The 12,621-nt window shown below is 45.0% G+C and overlaps 1 protein-coding gene across 3 annotated transcripts in view; it reads right to left on the bottom strand.

Moving 5' to 3' along the window:
- LOC139159717 (major histocompatibility complex class I-related gene protein-like) overlaps positions 1–5,647 on the bottom strand; it is a 40,856-nt gene extending 35,209 nt beyond the window's left edge. For 2 of the 3 annotated variants that reach the window (XM_070737061.1, XM_070737063.1), the window contains exon 1: positions 5,481–5,612. In XM_070737061.1, coding sequence (XP_070593162.1) covers positions 5,481–5,553 — 73 coding nt within the window. In that variant the 5' untranslated portion in view covers positions 5,554–5,612. Of the gene's footprint in view, positions 1–5,480 lie in introns of all 3 variants that reach the window. The other variant, XM_070737064.1, reaches the window with a different exon arrangement.
- Between the last annotated feature and the right edge of the window lie 6,974 nt (positions 5,648–12,621).

Below are 12,621 nucleotides of genomic sequence, written 5' to 3'. Positions count from 1 at the left end.
TAAAATGGGGGAAGGGATGGGGGAATTCAGGTGAGACCAGAGGTCGTGGTATCCTTACAGGAAACCACAGAAAGCATCAAACCCAAAACCCATAATTCTACTCACATCTTCCGGTCTGACTTTCAACCTACCATCTCACAACATCAAACTGACACCTGCCAGACCACCATCCCACAACAACAAATGGACAACCCTACCACCTCAAACCAAGAATAGGAAAGTGTGCCCCTTACTTCCTCTCACCACCCCAAAACCAATCCCCAACACAAGACCAATCTCAAATGTAAACTATTAAATGCTAGAAGTTTAGTCAACAAGATATCTGAATTCCTCCTTCTACTTGACACCTCAAATTTTGATAATTTTTATATGCAAAACATGGCTAAATGCTTCCTACCCAGACTCCATTATCACATCAAAAAACTACCATGTTTTCCGCTCAGACCGTGAATCCATCAGAGGAGGCGGAGTATCTATATTCTACAAAAAATCGCTGAACCTAAAAATCTTCAAAGTTGCACAGGATTTATTGGTACCTGAAACTGTTGTCTGTGATTTATCCCTAAATACCACAATTCGCTTCTTACTCTACTACAGAGCCCCGGACTACAACATCGAACATGCTAACAAATTATCCACATTACTAACGTGGGCAACCAACTGCCCATACCCCATTATCTTCCTCGGAGACCTCAACCTACCACACATTAACTGGAATGCAGCACGGAACCCATCCATTCTACTATATATGATACCGTCACCTATTTGGGATTTGACCAACTAGTAACTAACAATACCAGACTTGATAACTGTCTGGATCTCATCTGGGACCAACGCTCTTCATTCTCTACATCAATGACCTTTGCGATTACATCACAAGCAACTGTGTCCTCTTCGCCGACGATGTAAAACTCTTCAACACCCCTGATAACACAACTACTCTCCAAAAAGACCTTTAGGCTGTTTCTGAGTGGTCTAACACATGGCAACTCCAAATCTCAACTAGCAAATGCTCTGTCCTACACATTGGGAAGAAGAATCTGAACTCCAAATACGAACTGAATAATCAAATTATCAAAGATAATCCCCACTCGGTTAAAGACCTTGGTATACTAATAACAAAAGATTTAGGTGCCAAAGCCCACTGCAACAATTTATTTATTTATTTATTTAGATTTGTATGCCGCCCCTCTCCGCAGACTCGGGGCAGCTCACAACAAAGTGGAAAAAACAATTTATAACAAATCTAAATTTATACTAAAAACATTTTTAAAAACCCCATTTTCTAAACTCGCATACATACACACATACCATTCATAAATTATATATGCCCGGGGGAGATGTCTTAATTCCCCCATGCCTGACGACACAGGTGGGTCTTAAGGAGCTTACGGAAGGCAAGGAGGGTAGGGGCAGTTCTAATCTCCGGGGGGAGTTGGTTCCAGAGGGCCGGGGCCGCCACAGAGAAGGCTCTTCCCCTGGGGCCCGCCAACCGACATTGTTTAGTTGACGGGACCCGGAGAAGGCCCACTCTGTGGGACCTAATCGGTCGCTGGGATTCGTGCGGCAGCAGGCGGTCTCGGAGATATTCTGGTCCAGTGCCATGAAGGGCTTTAAAGGTCATAACCAACACTTTGAATTGTGACCGGAAGTTGATCGGCAACCAATGCAGACTGCGGAGTGTTGGTGAAACATGGGCATACCTAGGTAGGCCCATGACTGCTCTCGCAGCTGCATTCTGCACAATCTGAAGTTTCCGAACACTTTTCAAAGGTAGCCCCATGTAGAGAGCAATATAGCCAAGAAGGCTTCAAGAGTTGTAAACCTAATCCTACGTAGCTTCTGCTCTGGCAATCTCACACTACTTACCAGAGCTTACCAGAGCCAGACCCATCCTCAAATACAACTCATCTGTTTGGAACCCATATCGCATCTCAGACATTAACACCCTTGAAAATGTCCAAAGATACTTCACCAAAAGAGCCCTTCACCACTCGAAATAGAATACCCTACGAGACTAGACTTTCAATCCTGGGCCTAGAAAGTTTAGAACTAAGACGCCTTAAATAAGATCTAAGAATTGCCCACAAGATCATATGCCGCAAAGTCCTGCCTGTCGGAGACTACTTCAGCTTCAACCACAACAACACAAGAGCACACAACAGATTTAAACTTAATATTAACCGCTCCAAATTTGACTGTAAAAAATATGACTTCAGTAACCAAGTTGTCGAAGCGTGGAACTCATTACCGGACTCCATAGTGTCATCCCCAAACCTCCAACAATTTACCGTTAAATTATCTATGGTTGACCTATCCAGATTCCTAAGAGGTCAGTAAGGGGCGAGTACAAGTGCACTAAAGTGCCTTCCGTCCCCTGTCCTATTGCTCTTCTATATCTCCTATACCTTTCTTCTATTCCTATATCTCTTCTTCTATTCTTTCATTGATATGTTCTATTACTATACCTTCTTTTCTATTATTACTTAGATAGATTTTACTATGAGTATCTCCTCTATAACCTTCATCATGTATTTTACTATGTGTATATAGATATATACCCACTAAAACCCTCATTGTGTATTGGACAAAATAAATAAATAAATAAAAATAATAAAATAAAAAGTTATGGGGAGGTGAAGGGGGGAACGAAGGGGGGCAGCAATGATGCCACGTAGCCCCCCTGGATCTTCCCCCTCGCCCCCTCCAACTGGGAAATTCCCCTGCCCATCCCAGAGTTCAGGCATCCGAACAGGACTTGGCTTTGAACCCAGGACTCAGTGGGGCTCAACCCCACACCTTGAGCCATGGAGGCTTAGTGGTTAGAATGAAGCATTACAGGCTAATTCTGCTCACAGCCAGCAGTTCAATCCTGACCTGCTCAAGGTCCATTCCTTCCAAGGTCGGTAAAATGAGGACCCAGATTGTTAGGTTGACATTTCCAACTGCTTCCATTGGACTTGTAAATAGTATATAGGTAGTCCTCCACTTCCAACAGTTCATTTAGTGATTGTTTAAGTTACATCATCACTGAAAAAAGTAACTTATGATCATTTTTCACACTTTGTAGTAGCCCCATGTTCTTCACATGATCAAAATTCAGACATTTGACAACTGGTTCATATTTATGACAGTTGCAGGATCGTCCCGGGGATCATGCGATCCCCTTTTGCAACCTTCTGTCAAGCAAACTCAATGGGGAAGCAGATTCACATAAAAACCATGTTATTACTGTAGTTTAACAACTGCAAGTGATTTGCTCAAAAAATGTGGCAGGGAAAGTCATAAATTGAGGAAAAACGCACAAATTTCTCACTTAGCAACATCAATTCTGGGGTCAGTTATGGTTGCAAGTTGGGGACTAGGTTTATAAGTCTAAGCACTGGTGCTATTGCTGTGCCACAGGAAATCTGTGATTATCCCAAGAGAGAATAAAGAATTTCAGCCACCCAGTTAGGGTCGGAAGCCATAATTCCCAGGTTCTCAACTATCCATCAGTGACTCTCAATGCTGAACTCAGAGCTTCTCTAACTCAGCCACTTGGACTTCAGTGTGGACTTCAACTCCCAGAATTCCCCTCACCCCAGAAACCCCTGGAGCCTCTCCACCCTGGCCCCCACTGAGGCTGCTTGGGAGTTCCTGCTGGGACCCTCCATGTTGTATGGGGCGGGGGATCAGCTGGGGTCCTCTCCCCAAACCTCTTCAGCTTCTGTGGGGAGGTTCCTGTCCCCTTAAAGCCCTTCTTATGAACCCAAGCTAAAAAAAAACAAAATTATTTCAGTTTCTCTCATGCAAAGTCCCCACAGAGGAGCATCAAAGCCTTTTCAGCCCTTCCTTGGAGAGGAATAAATTCCCAAGACATAAACTATGCCAACTTTCACTAACAATGACCAAACCCAAAATCTCATTCTCACTGTTTAGTTTCTATTGTCAAAATTGAAACATGGAAGAGACTCTAAGGCTGCCCAATGAACAAGGAAAGCAAATGCTCCTGGGAAATCTCCAAGGCCCCTTTGTTGGTGTCTATTCTGAAAGCTCTTCAGAGCAGAAATTCTTCCAGGGCACCAAATATTTTAAAGATCAATTTCAGGATCATTCAGGGGACTTATTTGGGCAGAACACAGGAAAAAGAAAGACTTCCGCAGTCCAGAGAAATAAACAGCCCCTCTGCCCATTCCCTCCAGTATGGTCTCCCAGTCCTTCCCAGTTCAAAGCAAAGGCCTGGGCCTCCTCCTTCCTGCTCCTCCCCACAATCCCAGGGGCTGCTCAGAGCTTTTGGGGATCCCCAGATCCACTTCCTGCTCTGGGGAGATTTCAGAATCCAAATGGATCAGATTGGACCCTCCATGATCCAGAACCCGTTTCTTCCCCTTGTGGGGCTGAGCAATGATCAAGGCTGAAGTCTGCCTGAGAGGAGAAACGTGTGAATGTAACTCACAATCCTGAATCCTCCTCAAGTCAGAAATGACAGGTGTGACTGTGACACAGGTTTCCATAGGTTTGGCATCCTAACAATCGTGAATGTGCCTCCAGTCAGGAATGGCTGGTGAGTTTGGGCCTGTCTGTGTCCAAGCAAGCGGCTCATTTCATGGTCCCCACCCAGAGGTCTTCTCTCCTTTTACCTCCAAGTAGCTTATTTCATCCTTAAATTTCTGCGAACCTTTTAAAATCTCTTTTCAAAATTTGCTATATTGATAATTTCTCAGAGCAAACAGCCAGAAACACCCCAAGTTCCCCATTACTGTAAATATTTACATTGTAAATATTTTTTTAATTTTGCAAACTGTCCCATGTTGGGAGCTTCTGCAATTCAAGAAGGAACCTCTTGGGGGGCAAATCTCTGCCAGTTCCCCCCCAAAAAAGCTCTGGGGATATTGGGGTTCATTTTAGGACCAAGTGGTGGTGGGGATTAGCAGAAAGTAACAATCAGGAAGGAGGGATCTTCAGGAAGATTAAGAAGCCCTTCTCTCCAGACTCTTGTATTCACAGGAAGCCTTTAACCCGGATCGATCCACTGCACCAGCATCTGCCAAGACACGGATCCGATTAGAGAAACCATCCGGGTTCTTCCAGCACCAGAAGCCCCAAAGCCCCTCCCAAGGCAGGAAAGGGGATCCAGGCGGAGGGCTTGGGCGAAGGCAGCCAGGAAGTTCTTCATCTGATCTGATCACCTGCAAACGCCGCTTTCCGACAACCTCCACTTTGGGGGAGGGAAAGAACTGCGCTTGGGGCGCCCAGATAGACTTGACTGACACCAGGGGGGTTGACCCTCGTCCTGTCCCCAGAGGGGCTCTCCTGGGGGAGGGGCAGCAGAGTCCCATCAAGGCTTTGGGGCCCAATCAGTGGCCAGAGGGGGAGGGGGAGCGGACTAAAAAGAGGACCGAATCAGGTTTCTATTTCCGGGATTAAACTTTCTGGGGACGAGTGAGAGAGGAAGATTCCCTGGAAGAAAAAGGCACCGGAGCCCCCAAAGGACTCACCAAGGCAGCTCCCCCGTAGCAGAGACACCGCCACCATCACCGGGAGCCAGAGGGGCGCAGGGCGCAGAGCCATCCTGGCCGCCACCCTCAAGCGCCGCTCCGCTCTCCTGAAGTCGCAGGCGGAGGAAGAGGCGCCCCCGCGTGACCAACGGCGCAACAATACAGGAAAAGACGGCGATTGGGCAAGCTCAACCAATAGGAAAAAGGTCTCCCCATGTTGTCACCGTTGCTAGGCAGACGTGGAGGCGCAATCGGCCAGAGGGGAAAGAAAAGGAAAGCGAAAGTTCTGTCAGGAAATACCCTTCCAGGCCTTCCGCCTCTTGGGGGGAGGTGTGGAACTGCGAGCAGGGCCGCCGATAGGCCAGTATTACTGCCACTGGCGTCAGGGGGCCGGCCAAATTGAAAAATGGGGGGGGGGGCGGTTTTGGCCCGCCACCGTGCCGGCCCCCTGCCGCCCGCAGCAGTCATTGTGCCCAGCAGCGCCGAGCTCCAGCTCCTCGCACAGGCGCAGCGTGAGTAAGTGTGTGTGTCAACGCCTGCCCTCTTGGCCCGGCAGCCATGCGGGGTTGCTATGGAGCTGAGGGTGACAATGCGGGAGGGAGACGAGGGCAGGCGTTGACACACACACTTACTCACACTGCGCCTGTGCGAGGAGCTGGCCTATCGGCGGCCCTGCCCCTGTGCGCTCCAAAAAGCCGGCTTGGAAGTTCCAAAACAAGGCAGCCTCTTCTCGCAGCCCCAGCCGGAGGAGGGTCGTTCTCCCCCCTCTTTCCACCCGCGATCGCAGGAGGAGAATGAGGCTTTAACTCAATTCAGGGGACGTGGGCTTCTGCAGAGCCCGGGCGCGCGTCCTCCCCATGCGAGAGAAGAAGCTCCCCACCGGTAGGTGCCCGAACTGAGAGGCTGCCCGGGGCTATGCCGCCCCGTGATCCGGAGAGGGTGGGAAAGAAGCAGACGCTGCCACCCCCATTCCCCCCCTCCTTCCAGCGTCGTCTCACTGTTCTAAGGCAGTGTTTCCCAAACTTTGACATATGTGTACCCCTTCTATAATTTTCCTAACGCTTAGTACCCCTCGTCCAAAAAAAATGGATGTATTTTAATAACAATAAAATATATTTATTTTTTTCTCTTTTTGGTACATACACAAAATAATAATAAACACAAAAATTATTCATAATAAAATATAAATAAGACAGGCTACAAGAATGGTGGAAGGTCTTAAGCATAAAAGTTATCAGGAAAGACTTAATGAACTCAATCTGTATACTGTAGTCTGGAGGACAGAAGGGAAAGGGGGGATATGATCGAAACATTTAAATATGTGAAAGGGTTAAATAAGGTCCAGGAGGGAAGTGTTTTTAATAGGAAAGTGAACACAAGAACAAGGGGACACAATCTGAGGTTAGTTGGGGGAAAGATCACAAGCAATATGAGAAAATATTATTTCACTGAAAGAGTAGTAGATCCTTGGAACAAACTTCCAGCAGACGTGGTTGGTAAATCCACAGTAACTGAATTTAAACATGCCTGGGATAAACATATACTGTATATCCATCCTAAAATAAAATACAGGAAATATATAAGGGCAGACTAGATGGACCATGAGGTCTTTTTCTGCCGTCAATCTTCTATGTTTCTATGTTTTTATAAAAGTTATATTGTAAATAACATTTATTTGGATCAATGAGAAGGATGAAATTGTTTGTGCTGAGATGACAGGTTGTCATAATTTGGTTCCCTGTTTGTTAATTTTAATCTGAGATGCGGTTCCACGTCTAGTAGTCTGTTCCTTGTAGACTTCATGTCTACAAATGCTGAAAAAACAAGTTCACATAAAAGCAAGATATATTTCAGAGCTTTTTCTGAAAATGGACCCCCACCAAACTCTTCCCCTACCCCTGGGGGTACACGTGCCACACTTTGGGAAACACTAAGGAACATGTTTTGGGAAACACTAAGAATCTAAGGAAAGGGCGCGGTCAGAAGTGAAAGCCGTCAGAAATACACTGCTCCAAAAAAAATAATAATACAGGGAACACTTAAACTACACAATATAGCTCCAAGTAATTCAAACTTCTTTGAAATCAAACTGTTCACTTAGGAAGCAACACTGATTCAATGAAAATATTTCACTCATTCGGATCTAGGATGTGTTCTTTGAGTGTTCCCTTTATTTATTTGTTTTTTTGAGCAGTATATTTTCTAGAACAATCTTTGTGATGAACATTAAAAAAAGTCATAGAAGTCCTGATCTGCACCGCTCAGATTAATTTAGGGGTTTCCGCCTTGACAATTCCTGTATAAAATTAAAAGTGACCCCCCCCCCCCTCACCCGCCAACCCATTCTGCTTTTCATGAATAATGTTCAAATTATTTCCAAATGGTAAAAATCTCCATTGAGCTGTGTGGAATCGAACAGTTTTCTTAGCAAAGTGGTTTTCAACCTGGGGGTCGGGATCCCTTTGGGGATCGAACGACCATTTCACAGGGGTCAGCTAAGACCATGGGAAAAGACAAATTTCCCATGGTGTTAGTAATTAAATCTTCTATTCTGGCGTCTTGGAACATGTTTTTACAATCTGACCAATCAGGCGTTTATTTACTTGAAGAAAAGGACAGCTTTACTTTACCCACATAGACACGTAGGAAAATGTTATCATATGGGACTTTGTTTTTCATTCAGCTGTGGACTTCACAGCTAAATACAGGTCCAGGTTTACTCTAGTGACCCTGATCTAGCTGATGTTCAAGCCAGAGTGCAGTTGGTGCAAAACAGTCCATGTGTTCACCTCATCACAAGGACGGCACTTATGCATGTGAATGTGCATGGCTATGAAGCGTGGAGCTCCTCAGCGCTTGGAGTGGCAGTGCAGTTATGATGTTGGGAGCCCCACTCACATGCACAAGTGTAGTCCTTGTGATGCGGTCAGCACACAGACTCTGTTGCATGAACTGCACCTTTGTTTTGGAGCCAGCTGTTTCTTGCAATAGAGGTTCTATGTGATTTGAGTTGGTTGACTTTTTTTACACCTATGGTGGAGTTTACGTATAGTTTTAAGCATTATTGCGTATAATTTATCTTCTGGTGACCTGTTATTTATTGGTATTATTGTGAAAACAAATATTTTTCTAGTGTGGTGCAGGAGTATTTTGTCTTTATCCTTTGTGCCATCTTATTGCTGCTTTTAATATTGTTGTTGGCAAAATTAATAATATTTTGTTAATTTGGTGTATTTGCACTGTTCTGGTTATTTATTTATATGTATGTAATATGTTGATGTGACTTGAATATATTTTCTGCATTATTAACACATTGGTCAAAAACTGAGAGGCCACCGAAGAGACATATGGAATCAGCACGGCTTTACTAAAGCTGAATATATGACAGAACTGGTGGCCCTAGCAGCTGCACTTTATAATGTTATATTTGTTATATGTTGTGTTGTCTAGTAAATATTTGTATATGTTTACAGTTCACTGTGCTTTCCTTTATGATGTCATATTTGGATTATAGTAATAAAGATACTTGACCAAAAGATTTAACAAAATGACTCATATTATTAATCTGTCAAGCAAGTGTGCCTTGTTGTAGTGGCAGGGTTTAAATTTTTTTGTGAAAGGTAAATTTAATACATAATTGGTATGTTGCAAAATAAAGTAGTTTTAAAATGGCGGGGGCAGAAACTTAGGCTGTATGGGGCCCCAAAATTCCTGATGGCAGCCCTGTGTTCTTGTGTTCACTTTTCTATTAAAAACACTTCCCTCCTGAACCTTATTGAACCCTTTAACATATTTAAATGTTTTGATCATGTCCCCCTTTTCCTTCTGTCCTCCAGACTATACAGATTGAGTTCATCAAGTCTTTCCTGATACGTTTTATGCTTAGGACCTTCCACCTGTCTCCCAGCCCTTGAGGGGCTTCCCTAGAGAAGAAGGGATGGACCTCTTCTCCAAAGCCCAAGGCAGCAGGACACGAAGCAACGGGTGGAAGCTTGTAAAAGAGAGATCCAACCCAGAAGGAAGGGGAAATTTTCTAACAGTGAGAACAATTAATCAGTGAAGTAACTGACATCCAGGAATTGTGAGAGCTCGATCAAAAACAGGCTGGAGATCTGTTAGATTGTTATGGTATTAGGTCTCCTGCCTGGATCTGAGGGTTGGACTAGCTGAAGGTCCTTTCCAGTCCTGTGTGTCTGTGTTTTACCTCAAATAGCCCCACAGTCACACGATCAATATTCAGAAATGTCTTGTGTTTATGACGATTGTGGTGTCCTGGTGTCACATGGATCAGCTTTTGCGACCTTCTGACCAGCAAAGTCAAGGGAGAAGCTAGAAGAGCACTTAACAACTGGGTTGCAAACTTAATACAGTAAATGCAACGATTCACTTAACCACTCAGACAAAAAAAAATGTCATAAAACGGGGCAATGTCACAACAAATACAGAGGGGAGGAGGGGCAGGATCCCTCGTGTCAACTCTGGGCTACAATATGAAATGAATATAAACAGAGAGCAAGTCCCACTTCTTACTAGCACTGATGATGTTACCTAGATGGGTAATGAAACGTCTGTGTGAAAATGAAGCAATGAGGAGCCCTCCCGGAGGGCAGGCAGGGCAGGACGAGGCACCCTATGAATCGTTGCAGAGGGCGGCCCCCAAGGTGCAGTGGGGGGGAACAGACTGAGTTTGGGGAAGCAATGCAAGAACGAGCAAGATGCCCCGACAAGCTCTGGGAAACTTCTGCGCAGAGACAGGATCCCAAGCAGGCATTGCGTGTCGCCTGGGAGCTGGACGCTGCCTGGTCTTGTGGCACCGGGCTGGGACGGGCCGAACATTGCCCTGGTCCAGTTCTGCTGAAGTTTATCCATGATCGTCAGCAGGGACCTTTTGCCGTCCTGTTGGCTCCTCCTTTCAGCTTTCGCCCTCTCACCGCAGATCAAAGTCCCATGTAACCAATCTGCCACCCACTCCAGCTTCCAAGAGCGGGGGGTGGAGGGTGGGTTGCTCCCATCTCATCTACACCAATCTGCCGATTTCTGGCCTCTTTCCATTTGTTTCCTGATGACGCACGCTAACAGTCATCACATTTATTTATTTATTTATTTATCTATCTATCTATCTATCTATCTATCTATCATTTATTTATTTATTTATTTATTTGATTCATTGATTCATTGATTCATTGATTGATTTGTATGCCGCCTACCTACTCCGAGTAGCTGAGTTGGAAGGGACCTTAGAGGTCTTCTAGTCCAATCCTGTGGCTGGCATAGTTCCCTCTAAGCTGAGCAGTGAGCTATAGCTCACTTAAAAATCATCATCAACTCAGAGTTTTTCAAACCTGCCCAGAAGCCGAGAGGGAAAGAGTGAGAGGGAAGGAGAGAGAGAAGAAGAGAGAGAAACAGATGGAAAAAAGAGAGGAAGGAAAAGAGGAAAAAAAGAATGGTGAGACTGTAGGGAAGGGCCTTCTTGGGGGCCACTCTGGTCCTCTGGAATCAACTCTCCCCAGAGATTTGCACTGTCCCCATCCTTCTGGCCTTTCAAAAGGCTTTAAAAACTTGGCTTTGCCCGTTGAGCAGCAACACTGTGCTCTGTCCAGTAGTATGAATGATAAATGGATGAATGTTTTTTTTATATTGGAGTTTTAAACTTTGTACTTGGTTTTATTGTTGTACAAGGCCCTGAGTCAAGAGGGGGCGGCTTATAAATCTAAATAAATAAACAAACATAAATAAATGGGGGAGGGGATAGGGAGAGGAGATGAAAGTTAGAGAGGAGAAGGAAGACGAGAGGAGGGGAAGAGGGGAGAGAAGAAAAGGAGAGAAGGAAAGGAGGAGTGAAGAGGAGGAGGAAAACAGCAAGGGGAGGGGAGGAGGAAGAGGGGAGAAGGAAGAGGCATGGAGAGGAGAAGACGATGGAGGGGAGAGGAAGGATGAGGAATGGAGAGGAAAAGCGAAGGAGGAGGACTAGAGGAAGAAAAGAGGGGGGAAGGAGTGGAGAGCAAAGGAAGGAGAAGGAGGGGAAAACAGTGAGGAGGAAGAGGAGTGGGGAGGGGAGAAGGGGAGAGAAGAAGAGGAGGGAAGAGAAGGAAGAAGGGAAATGGAGAGGAGGAGGAAAATAGAAGAGGAGGGGGAGGAGGAAGAAAAGAAAGAGAGCATAGCTATTCTAGCAGAAAATTTAAAAATAGAATGGGTTTTTAGGGGTCAATTTGGAAGAGGGAGTTAATCTGATAGGGCAGAGTGACCAAAAGTGTGGCCCACACACAACCTATGGAATAATCTCTTATGGGCCCTAGAATGAGTTTTAGGAGTGGGGAGGGTTACCGGCCTTTTTAGAAGGAGAAGAGGGCTTGTCCAACTGCTTCTTGTTTTGGGAGATTGGAAATAAGGGATTTTACCCTCCTTGTTGCTCAGAGACTCCAATTTCTCTGAGAATCTCTATGGACATTTAAGAAGTGTGGGCCTCAGCTCCCAGAATTCCTCACTTACCATCCAGTCTCCAGCAACCCAAACTTTCCGTTAAATGAAGGGAGCTGAGGCAATATTGATTGCTGTGAAGGAAGAGAAGTTCTCTCTCTCTCTCTCTCTCTCTTGCATTACTTTTATCTATAGATGCTGGGGATGCCGTAACAGTCGTAATGTGAAAAACGGTCACAAGTCACTTTTTTCAGTGCCCTTGTAAACTTTGAACAATCACTAAATGAAACTTGTCAGTTATGGTAAATTGTGATTATACCCATTTTACAGATGGGGAAGTCAGAGAACATAACATTTTAAGTGATGTTTACTAGTGTAATATTTATACTTCTGACTAAAAAAACAAAGCAATCAGAATTTATTCATTCATTCATTCAATTTTTTATGCCGCCCTTCTTAGATTCAGGGCGGCTTAAACATATTAACAATAGCACTTTTTAACAGAGCCAGCATACTGCCCCCACAATCCAGGTCCTCATTTTTCCCACCTCAGAAGAAGGAAAGGTTGAGTCAAACTTGAGCCGCTGATGAGATTTGAACTGCTGACCTGCAGATCTAGCAGTCAGCTTTAGTGGCCTGCAGTACCACATTTTACCCATTTTGCCGCCTCTGCTCACTCTTCTCCTAGTCCCGCCAAGCGACATTTTCTAGTTGACGGGACCTG

Source organism: Erythrolamprus reginae, chromosome 2 (assembly GCF_031021105.1).
Source record: "Erythrolamprus reginae isolate rEryReg1 chromosome 2, rEryReg1.hap1, whole genome shotgun sequence".
NCBI lineage: Eukaryota > Metazoa > Chordata > Lepidosauria > Squamata > Dipsadidae > Erythrolamprus > Erythrolamprus reginae.
This window is presented reverse-complemented; position numbering and strand designations above follow the sequence as displayed.